This window comes from Tigriopus californicus, chromosome 10, assembly GCF_007210705.1.
Source record: "Tigriopus californicus strain San Diego chromosome 10, Tcal_SD_v2.1, whole genome shotgun sequence".
NCBI lineage: Eukaryota > Metazoa > Arthropoda > Copepoda > Harpacticoida > Harpacticidae > Tigriopus > Tigriopus californicus.
Window position 1 is genome coordinate 5,888,366 of NC_081449.1, and position 13,322 is coordinate 5,901,687.

General features: G+C 42.2%; 2 protein-coding genes across 2 annotated transcripts; one reads left to right on the plus strand and one right to left on the minus strand.

Annotated features, from left to right (window-relative positions):
- Positions 1 to 10,024: 10,024 nt before the first annotated feature.
- Positions 10,025 to 11,669, minus strand: LOC131889553 (thymocyte nuclear protein 1-like). Its single transcript, XM_059238681.1, has one exon. It carries the CDS (start codon positions 10,674 to 10,676, stop codon positions 10,083 to 10,085), a length of 594 nt encoding a protein of 197 aa, XP_059094664.1. The 5' UTR covers positions 10,677 to 11,669; the 3' UTR covers positions 10,025 to 10,082.
- A 93-nt stretch (positions 11,670 to 11,762) lies between these two features.
- On the plus strand, positions 11,763 to 12,706 carry LOC131889551 (uncharacterized). The gene is made up of 2 exons (XM_059238679.1): positions 11,763 to 11,951; positions 12,013 to 12,706. The coding sequence occupies exons 1-2, from the start codon at positions 11,864 to 11,866 to the stop codon at positions 12,621 to 12,623; spliced, it is 699 nt and encodes a 232-aa protein (XP_059094662.1). The 5' UTR covers positions 11,763 to 11,863; the 3' UTR covers positions 12,624 to 12,706.
- Positions 12,707 to 13,322: the final 616 nt, after the last annotated feature.

Consider the following 13,322-nt stretch of genomic DNA (forward strand, 5'->3'; position numbering starts at 1 on the left):
AAGTAGAACTCAATTACAATAACTTTGAGAGCTTAAGACAAAAGTTCAAGGTTGGAAGGCATACATTGAAGCATTATATTTCCTAAATACACCACCTTTGACGGCCATACAGTGCTTGAGTCTGGGGACAAAGTTGGCAAAAATCTTTTTGTCCATGGCAGTCCAGGCCTCACCAACTGAAGCCTTCAGCTTACCCCACATTGCTGTAGATGATGGCACAGGCCTTGGTCTTGACATGCCCAGATGCTGGAATCCAGGGGATTCAAGATAGTTCTGTTTGAGGGCCAAAAAAATTCAAACAGAGTCCTCTAGAGCCCAACCTTTGTTCAAGAAAGGCCTGGATGCAGAGAATACCTTGGTGGTGGTATGGAAGTTAACAAAGGTGTAGTTGATGCCAAAACTATTGGACTATTGGTAATTTTAATGGCCGTCTCACCTTTGTCAAGTATAGCCACAACCCTCTTTCACAGTTCTTGCATGTAAGAGGCTATGTGTCTGTTTTTTTAATTTATGCTCAAAATGGTTATTACATGCAAGTTATGTCTGAAAAAGGAAACTTAGCCAGACCTCTCATTGATGTGGTTACTAGGGAAAAAACAAGTGAAGATAATAATATGGGGCACCTGGTATATGAAGCAATGCAGTAATCCATAAACAATGAGTCACTATCCTACTCCTTGATGGTTAACACAGGAACCCACAAGCTCATGATATGGTGCAGTTGGTTGCCTGGCTGCTGTCCTCTGTCTACTTAAGTAGTTCTCTCTGTTGTAGGGGATGGAGCAACTGCCTCTCCCCATAAGAGGGATTGTGTGTGGATGCAATGAGCCAAGGTGGCAAATGCCTAAAGAACCTTTGAACCAATTTTGGTGGGCCAAGCTGGCAAATTCCCAAGTGAACCTATGAACCCATTGTGGTGAGCCAAGCTGGCAAATTCCCAAGTGAACCTATGAACCCATTGTGGTGAGCCAAGCTGGCAAATACTTAGTGAACCTTTGAACTACTTTTGGTTGGCCAAGGTTGCAAATGCCTAGTGAGCCTGTGAACCCTTTGTGGTGGGCCAAGCTGGCAAATGCCTAATGAACCTGTGAACCCATTGTGGTGAGGCAAGTTGGCAAAAGCTTAGTGAACCTTTGAATTACTTGTGGTGGGCCAAGCTAGCAAATGCCAAGTGAACCTGTGATCCCATTATGGGGGGCCAAACTGACAAATGCTTAGAGAACCTTTGAACCAATAGTGGTTGGCCAATCTGTGAACCCTGTAGTGGGTAAGTCTCGGAGTCCTTCTGTGAACTAGTCTGTGAGCCCTGTGGTGGGCAAATCCCTGAGTCCTGCTGTGAACCACCCTGTGAGCCCTGTAGTGGGCCAGTTGGTGAGCCCAAAAGTGGATCCATGACCCTGAAAGTACAGGGAGTAGAGGGGTAAACGTTATTCTCCACGGATTAGTTGGCGGTGCTACTTTTTTAAACTTAACCTAACCTTATCAAACCTAACCTAACCTTACCTTACCCAAACTAACCTAACACGATATTAATAGTCTTTAAGGTCATTCTCTAAACCTTTCTAACAGTTTGTCACACATTTAAAAATGAGCACCGCCAACTAATCGGTGAAGAATAACATTTACCGAATGGAGGACCAATCTGTGAGCCCCCAAAATGAAAGGCCAATCCTTGGTGAATATGGATATCTCCAGTGGATGCCTCCGGTGGATGCTGGATGACTTAGATGTAGACCACATATCTTATATGAATCATGGCTCAGAGTTGAACATGGCCCAACCCATGAACCACTGGAGAATGGACGGGGATGGTAAGGTTGAACATTAGCAACTCCAATTCGAGTCAATGAATTAAATTCTTCTTCAAATAAGGCTGGCCCCAGATCCCTTCGATTGCGTATTTCAAATGTCAGCTCAATCAAACGACTGGGTCAAAAGTTATGCCCTCTCAAAGTGTAGTACATAACAGAGCACAGAATGAATGACTTCGCCCTCTTCTGGTAATCAATTACCACAAGAGGGCTAGTTCGTTCATTCATTGAAGAGCTTTGTAGTGCCTTTTGAGACGGCATAACTTTTGATCCAGTCGCTCGATCAAGCAAAAAATTGAAATTAGTAATTGTTGTAGCCTGGGATCATTCTCATTTGAAGGAGAACACAATGCGTTAACTCAATCGCAAAAAGCTAATTCCCAAACCAAGCGTCCCCGTCCATATTCCAGTTGTTCATGCCCAACCCCTCCAAAAGGCAGAAGTTATGTTTGGACATCTTATGCTCATTATTCTAGTCATGTATATTAAGCAATGCAAAGGCCAATAAGCAGCCATTCAACATCTACCTCCTTGTGGGTCAACATAAAACCTACTAGTTTTTGACACATGAAATAGCTCCAAATATGATTTTTTCTTGACAAAGAATGAGCTTTCTACACCAAATGAACCATGGTAGTTGAGTGGTCTAATGTACCCAATAGAGGCACAACATGATTCCCCACAGGACGTGGGTTCAAATCCCGCCTTCCAAGAAACCATTTTAGAAATGGGCTTCACATTGTTATGGAATTTGTATGTTTTTGCGAATGAATCAGAAAAGAAAACAAAAAAAAAATACACAACCATGATTTTTTTTAAATATTACTTTGCATGCAAAAACCTAGTGTTTTCTCATATTTCATTCTAGGGGATTATTTGGAAAAATTTAATGAAATGAATAATGGAAATTTTCATGGCAATTCCAAATACAAATCTGGATGGTTTCTCCAAATTTAAGTGAAAGGCTCAAGTGCACTATGTTTTGCATAGACTCCCTTAAGGTAGAAATATGTGTAGTAAATTTTTCATTTGCAGTTTTTAAATCGAAGATTTTGAAGATTTTTTTTAGAAGTCTTAATTTTTCATTTGACTCATTGGGAGGTATCATTCCTTGTTCAAAGCAAAATGCTTTAAGTACTGTGCAATAGATGATAATGGATTATGCTTTACAATAGACTCAGTTTCAATTTCCAGACATTTCCAATTATTGACAAATTGCTTTTTTACAAGTAAATTGCATAAAACTATTTCACCATAAAAGATCATTCTAGAGTGTCAGTGCACTTGAGTCTTTTACTTGATTTTGAAGAAATTGGCTGGACTTGAGTATTTTAGAAAGGACTCAAATCTTTTTGCTAGAACTGCCTCTAGTACAAGACTTCAGTCTTTTGCTGGACTCAAGTCAGGTAAAAAGTCAAAAAATCAAAAGACTAGTATCAATCCAACTTTTCCTGAACTCGCCCCAGCACTAGATAATACCTAGAGATCAATATTTTCCAGTAATTCATTTCTATGATCATAATGTTTCCAACGTGTAAACTGAATGAAAGAATCACAGTTTCAAAATAAAGCTGAACTATTTTGGTTATATCTTGATTGACTTTATTGCCTGACTGTTTTTCTTATGAATCAAATAAGTATTTAGTGTTTTGTAACAAACTATATTTAATTAAAAAGTCGCCTGTTTAACCAGGCCCAGGCTAGGTTATTGGGTTTTTGTTATCCAAGCAGGTTTTGACGCAACCTGAACGAGATGCATGCCCCATGAGAGAGTGCTTAATGATATCTAATTTGGACCCAATTAGGAGATAAAGCAATGCTGAAACGTCTTCTACCAAAGATTCAAAACGATTTCTTCTCCCGTCCTGACGGACTCCATGGATAATCGGACAACGGGGGGCGCTTTACCTAGTTCATCTCGCCAAATATCGAACTCGCCAAATTTAGGTATGTGTACCAACATTCTTGAGAAACAATCCATTTTTTTCCAGTATATGAATCGAACAATATTTTAGATTATTTACGATCTTCTCGCAATTTGGATTGCTTTTTGTTTGAATTTCGCAAAAAATACCTAATTAAATGCTGATTTGGATAAGATGAATGGTTCAGGCCATACAAAATGTTCTCTTTGCTTGTATGCCCACATCTCTGGAAGCCCCTGTTGTCACCATCCCTTGACCACACTGAATCGAAATCAGTGCCAAAATCGTTCGAAATTTGAAGATTTATTAAGCAAGCCTGGTTTTAAGAGACCGGCCCTTTGACATGAAACTACCCGTAGTTTGTAAAATTGATTGCAACTTAAAAACGAACGTTTTTGCATAGCCCTTTTTGTTGGGATGATGAGATAACGGTAAGCGAAAAATGGCCGATTTCTTGATCCTTGTTTAATAAATCAACCGAGATGAAGAGTCAAACAGAATCCGATTGCGCATGAGGTAGAATAATGGTCGTTTTATTTTCAATCGAGATTTGATATGAAGATGAGGGAACTCAAATTCTGTTATGTACACACTACGTCCAAATGAATGATTACTCAACGGAAAAATATGCCCGTGAAAGTGGCTTGTTCGGACCACATTACTTCAGTCTCTTTAAGTCTAGTCTCTGGGGACACTTGCTGCAGGTTTACAAAAGGTCCAGAGGTGATGCTCTTTGCCTCTCGAGACCGCTTAATGCTTCTGATTTCTTGAAAGCGGTCGTTCCAAGTGCTGGATTTTTCGATCGTAGTCCTCTTTGGATTTTGAATTTCTTGCAAAATTATAGTGAATATCTCATTCTGATTCTTTGGGAGTGTGCCGGTCTCCTCAAGACTCTTGATAACTCTTTCCTTGACCGTGCCATAGTAGTGGCAAGTCATATGTTCTTGTAGTTCCTTGGCATCCCCACTTGAGAACGAGCAATTGGAACACCAGAAAGAGTGCTCACCATGGGGAGGCACAATGGGATTAGTATTGGCCAATATATCTTGATGGACATCCAGGGTTCTGATGAAATCCAATATTCTATAATGTTGGAAGGCTAAATGACGGAGACAAGACTCGTGGGATGTAAGTTGAATTTGGCAAAGGGGACATTTGGTTCTTGCGTTTGGAAACATTGACTGTAAATCTTGTTTGTGCATCTGAAATAATTTCATTTTCCAAGGCAACTTGACAGACTTGGTTTGTGAAGAAGCTCGTCCAGCGTTCGGAGAAGCCTCACCTGTTTCTACTAAGGATTTCCAAGTTTTCAAACAGATCTTTGCCAATTTTGGTCTTACGTTAAAGTAAGATTTGTCGAGGGCACGGATCACGTTCTGAGGGAGGGTGGTCGAATCTTCATACATTCGGTGGCTCAAAAATATGTGAAAAATGAACTTGCAATTGCTGTACGACTTTTTGCACACCGCGCAGTTTTGCTTGAAGTTGGACACCTCGTCTCCTAGAGCATTTGTAAAGTGACAAAGGACGTGGCGCCTTATATCGTTGATAGTACCTCCAAAAGTGTTGGAACACAAACCACAGACGAATCTCTCTCCCATCTGTGTAATGACACTGTCCACGGAGGGGTCGTGTGTTTCAACAAAACCCTCAATTTTCGGCTTTTTTGAAGGTGGTCCCTGATCTTCGAAAGAGCCATCCTTTACACTCTCGCTGAGGTCTTTAACTCGGGGTCTCTTCTTAGCTTGAACTCGAATTCTGGTCTTGCCTCTTAGCTTAAAGGTAGGCCGTGGACCATTTTCTTGGATCTTGTTTTCAATGGAGTTGCAAGCATTTACGAGATCTGACTGTAAGGACAGTGGCGTTGTCTCGCTATTCGAGGCTACTTGGTGGTTTAGATGATTGTAAACACTTGCTTTGTTGGTTTCATGGTAAGACTCGTCAATTTGATTATGTTCGGCGTTTCGGTTCGTGATCACTTCCGGGTTTTCACTCGTCTCTTTCTTGAATGAGGTTATTATAGGAGCGTCATTAGGTCTGGTGATCTCGCTACCTTTAAGAGGTGAAGTGTTGGATTCGATTTCGGAATCTGAATAGACGGAAAGACTCCCATTCTGATCTTTATTTGATTGACGCCCTCGATTTCTTATTCTAGGCTTCTCCGGAACAAACCCCAACCTTTCCATTTCTGATCTGTCGGTTGAAGACAGACACTCCAGGACTTTACCATGTTTACCACTCATATGGAAAATGAAGGCCTCTTGTGAAAGATATGACTCTCGACAAATTGGACAACTAGAAATGTTGTCATGGTTTTTGAAGAAGATCTGGATTAGCTCATCCTTGAAATGAGTTGCCAAATGAGTGAGGATTTTTTTCTTAGCAAATATCCTCTTGCAAATGCAGCACGGGATGGACAGATGATCAGAGGAGAAAGCCTTCAAAATACTGCCCGATTCTTCGATTGTTTTCTCAACTCCATCATTTTCATCCTCAAGGTGTGTGGTCCCTGAATCAACCATACCATTGAACCCGTGAAAAATATCTTCTTCGGTACTAGGAGCCATTTCCGAATAATTTGCGTGTGATGAGGGGGTCAAATTGACATCTAGATTTTCCGAGGCTAGTTGGTCCGCGGACACTCCGATTGTTGTAACTTGATGTCTTTTTTCACCTTCTTCAGTAGGCTTCTTCCGCATCGTCCAGCAATTCTTCATCATGGCAATCGAGTCAAGATCAATCGAATTTAGAGTTCGTTGGAAATCTTTAGGGAGTTGGTCATTCTCAATACCGCTCCTACATTCCAAGACAGCAGATTTGGAGAACAAACCGGAGCGCAAGCATTCCTTTATGATCTCACACGGTAGAACGTTCAACACACGAACATGTGTACCAGCAATGTGTCTCATGTTGTCATAGAAAATGGGAGAGGAGTAGCTACAAATCGGACAATTGTTTCCAAACCGACTGTAGAGTCCCAAGAATTCGGGTTTGTAATGATGCAGAAGATGTCTCCTTGCTTCCTGATGTCCCCTGCTTGATTTGATGAAGTTTCGATTGCACACAGGACACACTATGGGATGAACAAAACCTTTCGACCTAACCATCGGGTTCTTTTTTGAATGCTTTGTCAAATTCGATTGCACTTTAGATCGATTCCGGATTTTACTCTTTCCTTTCCAAACTTTGGAGCTCGTTTTCGGACGTCGATGCTTCCTGGTGGTAGGTAGTAAGCACAGACCTTGCTCTTTCACATTTTGAACAACTTCTTGAGGAAGATATTTCGCTAAATTTCCATGTGTGATGGCAATGTGTCTCAAATTAATGGTCTTTTCTCTTGCTACAAAGCTGCAATACGGGCACTTCTTGCCACAAGCATCAAAATTAGCCTTAAAACGATCACTGCAATGGTAGAACAAGTGTCTTCTGAAAATATGGGCACCCACAAAGCTCTTCTCATGAACACAAATTGGGCAATAGAACAAGCTCAATTTTTTGGGGGGCATATTCGGAAAGCCCATTTTCTGAATCCTCTCTAAATGGGCAGCTGGCATGACGTTGAAAATCTTGTCATGAGTGACAGCGATGTGAAGGCAAATAGCTTTAGCGTCATCGGCTTGGAACTTGCACATTGGACAGGCAGTTTCGTGATGTCCGTAGGTTTCCATGATCTCATCATTGTAGTGGACTTCGAAAAGATGCTCCTTCCACTCGTACCGATGGGAAAAGGTTGTATTCTCGCATAATAGGCATGGATACTCTTCGGGTTCGGCCAATTCTTCATTCGTCGCGGTGGACGCAGGTTGTTGGCTTTCATCTTCATTGACTTCTTCAAAACGATTGCTGTCTTGGTGATGATAAGATGGAGTCGAGATTTCGCAACTCTCTTCGATGACTGGATATTTCTTCAGCAAGCTGTCCATAAATCCATGAGCTTGTCCAACGTGGCAGAATGTGCGACGTTGCTGCCGAAATGTCATGTCACAAAGAAGGCAAGCATTGTCTTCAATTCGACAATATTTCCTGAGCTCGCCCTTAAGGTGCACATTACAATAGTGATTTGGAATGCTTTTCTTTAACAGAATACGCAAGCAAATCCCACACTTGTAGGTTTTGAATTTGTGTTGCTCTGACATCGGTGGATCTGGCGAATCTGAAACTGATGGATCTGATCCACCTGCAGATGATGGCTTATTTACGAGGGCCGTTTCAGTTCCACGATTCATTTGAGATGGAACAAAAAGAGACTGAATGTCTTCAGGCAGGTACTTTGAAAGCGTATTAGGGTGATCCAGGATCCAATGATTGAATATGTTTGATTTGGACCCCGTAACATTACAGGATGGACAAACTCCGGGTTCTTTGGCCAGCACACGATTGAGGACAGCTTCGTAATGGTTGGCAACATCTAACTTGAGATCTTCTTCCTTGTCAAACACTTGATAACAAATCGGACAAGTTAGATTAGAGTTGGTAAGCCCTTCAACTGGATGATCTTGACCTTCATCATTTTGGCGAGAGTCGGAGCGAATCCGGAGGCTTTCTAACTCGGTAAGCCTCTGAAGTCTTCGCCTAATCAAAATTGGGACGACTTGATACAGAACGTCATGTTCTAAAACTAAATGGTTTAAGAACTGTTTGGGGCTGTCAATGCCTGTTCCACAAACTGGACAATTAGCTTGAAAATGGAACAAGGTTTCAATTGCTGCTTTTTGATGAGTTGAAGCCATGTGCATAATAAGGGACTTAGGGGTGAAAAAGCCTTGCTCACAATTGGTGCACGTAAGGTCTTTGTCCGTTTCACGGCAGTAGTACAACAAATCCTCAACCCGATTGTGTTCCACCCCGAAATGACAAACAACCTCAGATGGATGTAAATATGATATCCCACACGGTGAACAATTGCGCAAATGTCCAAATTCATCACATAAATGATTATAAAAATGTTCTTTGGCGTAATGGGTATTGAGACTCGTCTCCCTTTCGCACAGGACATGGCAGAAGCGACAAGAAAGCGTGTCTACCTCTAGGATGTTGGCCTCAATGACGGTGGCATCATCGACGGAAATCTCGACCACATGAGATGTGCGGCCAGGTGTGCGGCCAGACGAATGTCCACGGCCCACTTGCTTTGCCACCTTTGGTGTTCTTGAAAGTATCTCAATCGGGTGGTCACCATCAGGGTTAGAGCCGTCAACAACTGAATCTGGGTTTGCCAGAAATTTGTAGTATTCTTTCATTTGGTCTTTAACTTTGTTCGGAAGAACGACGCCAATGAGCTTTAGCAAGGAATAAAATTTGACAAACTCTACCTTCCCTTGAAGAAGCATTTCTCCCTTATAAATAAAACTCAGGAACTTTCCCAAGATTGAACCATGTACCTTATCCAGAATTACACTGAGGTTCTTCTTCTCGCAAGACTGATCATGGCATTTGCAACACCCTTGTTCCTTAAATAACTGCGACAGGAACGGCGAGACTGAGGCCAACACAGCTTGGTGGACTTCATAGGTAATCCCGTCAAAGGACGAAATCCGAAGGTCCGTGTAGGTGTAGGTGCTCTGAAACGATGCCAGCATGGCAACCAAGTTGTTGGAGTGCACATCGTGGTTGGAGAGGCGGAACTCCATCGTTCCAAGGGGTAATGCAATCACTTCTTCAACGGCGTCACACACAAACACAGGACGTAACAATGGCTCCTTTGAAATGGAGGAATGAAGGTGTCAGATAAGAAAACCCCCTCCTGCCGGGTTAAACCTCAAGAAGGGGTAAACTGATGGATGTAGATCCTCAAAACATGGTATCACAAAGGTGCAGCGTGCTACAGCATTTCTCTCTTGTGCTTATTTGCAGCGGAAGGACTCTTCTTCACTGACCTAGTGGTTTGCAACCGCGGGAACAGGAATCTGAGGAGAAGATTGCAGCTGTCGCCCTCAACTCGCGACAAGGACTGATGAAGGGAAGCACGCCAGCTAGCTGGCGTCGACGGCCTGCCATCTTCATTGTAATAACGCAACCTCCAGTCCTGGGACTGCATCGGCAGCAACGTGGGGTCGGTGGACCCTTCGCCATCTATTTTTGATTTTTGTACCCTTATGGCTTGAGCGGCTAGGTTAAGGAGTTCAAATGGTATACGAAGCCATTCCAGGTTAGTTCCTTACATAATATCCAAAATTGAGAATAGTGGGCAAGTCCCACCAATCGTTACCCGTGTGTGGAAGAAGATACGTCACAGGTATGGAGCAGGCATATTTGGAATGGTGCAATAAGGTCTGGTGGTTTTACAACTGAAGGGGTCTGGTATTTTAATATCGCAATAAGAAGAGTTGTCTATGACAAGATGGAACTAGGAAGTAACATCTTCAAGGGATACAATGTAATCAAATTCCTCTTGGCGAACGGGTTGGACACTTAAACGGGCACTTGTGAATAAGGCCAACTTAGCCAGAGGACCACTGTTCTTTTTGTGGTCTAAATGTAGCTGTTTCAACTCGTGTAAAGGGATGAATCTCTTGAGTTCGCGTTGGAACTGAACGTCCACCATATCCCATTTGGGATTGTCTTGGGAGCTCTTGGGGTCGTAGTGAGGATCCTTCTTATCGAATTGGGTATGATCCACATAAGATTCCTTGACAATCTTCACTAAACCTGCAATGCCAGGAACCTTACAGTTGCTGTGGTAGAAGAAGCCCTTTTGTCCCAACCGCATGGACCTCATGAAGTTCCTTGCTTGGTAGTTTCTAACCCCGTCCCAACATGCCGTTTGATTCGGTTCCTTCTTGAGGTCTTCAAGCCCGAATTTCAAATCCACTCCATTTTCGAGGCGACTCTCTGGCTCACTCTTTAGCAACCAGAACGAGAATTCTTCCTTAGATGACGCCACATTGGGAACGGAACTGGGAACTTTGGCACCATTTGCCTTTCTCTTGTTTGGAGGCATACTCTAAAGGCTTCAATTGATTGAGTCAAATGATCTGACCTTGATAAAGTGCCTTCGAACGATTGATCCTTGTCTGTTAGGATGTTAGATGAAAAGTCCTTGGTTGAGGAGACTTGGCGTTAGAAATCAAAAACTAGCAAGGTGACTGGACGAAAACAAACATTGATGTCGTGACTGGTGTCTAAAAGAGCACTCATAATGTCCGTATTCGTACACATTTTGACCTTAGGGGAAAGTCCTTCATTCAATAGTGTATGTTGTTGGGATTGTTCGGTTACACTTGCGTGATAGTTTAAATACCACGAAGATACCCATTTGCTTGTTGGTCACCTATGCATGGGGAAGTGTTCTTTTCAATGACTTGCCGCCCTATAAGGTCAAGGAGTGGACGTCCGAATTGAAAGAAAACAGGCCTGAAACCTCAAAACATGTCGTTTGACTCTAGTGACGAAGACGACATAGACCCGGCTCGAGCTCCGCCCTCAAGATTCAAGTTCCAGCCCATTCCCAGGGCGTCTAGGACCGGAATTCTTTTGATCTCTGGTTTGCCCGGAGCAAGATATAAGGAGACTCGAAGGCGATTAGACGATGACCTCAAGGTTCTGAAGGAGGAGGGGGTTGATTGTATCGTTCCCCTAGTCACCGAATTTGAAATGAGGAGATTTAAAGTCCCCAACTTGTTGTCCAAGTACAAGGACAATGGTTTTGATACCTACCATTGCCCCATTGAAGATGGCCTGATTCCTGGACAAGATCAAGCTGCCAAAGTGATCTTTTGGATTCAGGAAGCTTTGAATCAAGAGAAGAAGGTAATGGTACATTGCTTTGGAGGGTTTGGTCGAGCTGGGTTAGTGGCAGCTCTTCTAGTTCTTCTCCAATGACCGGAAATGTCCCACGATGATGTCATTTCTTACCTTCGGGAGCTTCGAGGACCTAGGACTATTCAAAGCGTAAAACAATACAATTTCATTCACGAATTTTGCCCCAAGTGTGATACTGCAAAATAGAAAGAATATAATAATAAAGATTGAATGAAGGCTCTCTACCGTTCATAACTTAAGACAGTTTTTCTCCTTTGATGATCATGTTACAATCAGAACTGAGAGTGCCTGGATAATTTAAGTCCTGACGATGAGACGAAATTCACGACAGTCCGAGAGTCTATCATTGAAAGACTAGGCGATAGAATGTGGAGTTTTCGCTTAATCTCGACCCTCACATTTATGTTGCTGGCCCACGGGGCACCTTCTCCGCAAGAATTAGAGCTAGCTCAAGGTGAGTTCAGATCATCCAAACTTTAAGATCCTCAAAATCAAAATGTGAAACTGATCCTTAGCCCTCAAGTCCGATGCCAATCAAGATCTTTCGGGCTTTTCTGAATCTCAACACTCGTCATCCTTATCGGATTTAACCGACGAGTCCCGGCCGATAAAAGTAAGCCAGTTTGATGAATCTGGCACACAAACATTCGGCAATCTTTCTCCTGATTCCGGGCCGTCGATTAGTGATCACGATGAAGGTCGAATGGACAATCCACTCAATATCAGACATAGATCCGAGGACATGGGACTGAATATGGCAGATGATGATTTCCAATCGAGAAATCCCTTTGGCTCCAACTCAAAATTGGATATGGAACCAATGAACGCTCTTCAAGGTCAAAACATTGGCTCATTTGACGGTGACAACGACATGGATGATATCGATAGACTTCTAGAGTCAACAAGCTCTCATAAATTCAAGTCTGGGGGAGTGGTTCAAGGAACAAAACCATCGAATAGCATGGATGGCAGTGAACTTCTGCCTTTGTCGAGTGGAGATGTGGAGGCGAGTAGAGTGATGGAAGGTCTCAATGAGGACCGGATCACTGCTGAAATTGAGGATCTCCAGGCGAAATTGGGCAGCCTTCAAGCAAATATCGACAAGGTTTTGAGCGAGGTGGCATAAGAACATAACTTGTATGTCTGTTACACATTTCTCCCCAAATCATGTAACCTTTGGTTTGTGCCATACAAAAGCATGTTCTAATACTTTCACGGTTCTTTTCATATTGCATGGCTAAAGTACAAACATTTAAAAGTATGATTTCAACATTATTCAAATTTGTATATATTTTTACCATCTTAATGAAAACGTAAACTCTAGAATTGTGAGAATGAAGAAATATTTTCACTGTAAGAAGCACCAAAATAAAATAAAAACCCTCAATAATAGTGAAAAAAACCAGATTTCGTTTTAAGCAAGACTGTCAGTTCCACTTCATATCTTGCATGAAATATAGCGAATTAATAACCCAAAGATACCAAATCAATACAAGCATTAGTTGATGAAATTGCAGATCACTAAGCTTAACTGAAAATAAATACTTGCGGGAAATTAATCAAGTTTTCAAACGGCAATTGGTATGGTTTTGGCCCACGTCAGGGGAAACTCCTTGAGCGTCCAACCATTTTACTACAGTGAAATCTCGATATAAGAACATCGATTACAAGAGCAATCCTGATATTAGCACATTGTTATTGAAGCCGATGTTTTGCTTAATGAATTACTNAGGACAAATTCAATCTGACAGGACTCAATGAACAGGTTCGTTTGGTATTTTCCAGACTTTTCATTGTATCACGTAGAGAAGGCGGTTCAAATACC

Coding starts and splice junctions, on each gene's coding strand:
- LOC131889553 (XM_059238681.1), bottom strand. CDS start 10,676: ATGCCTCCAAACAAGAGAAAGGCAAATGGTGCCAAAGTTCCCAGTTCC.
- LOC131889551 (XM_059238679.1), top strand. CDS start 11,864: ATGTGGAGTTTTCGCTTAATCTCGACCCTCACATTTATGTTGCTGGCC. Junction 11,952..12,012: donor AGAATTAGAGCTAGCTCAAG/GTGAGTTCAGAT, acceptor ACTGATCCTTAG/CCCTCAAGTCCGATGCCAAT.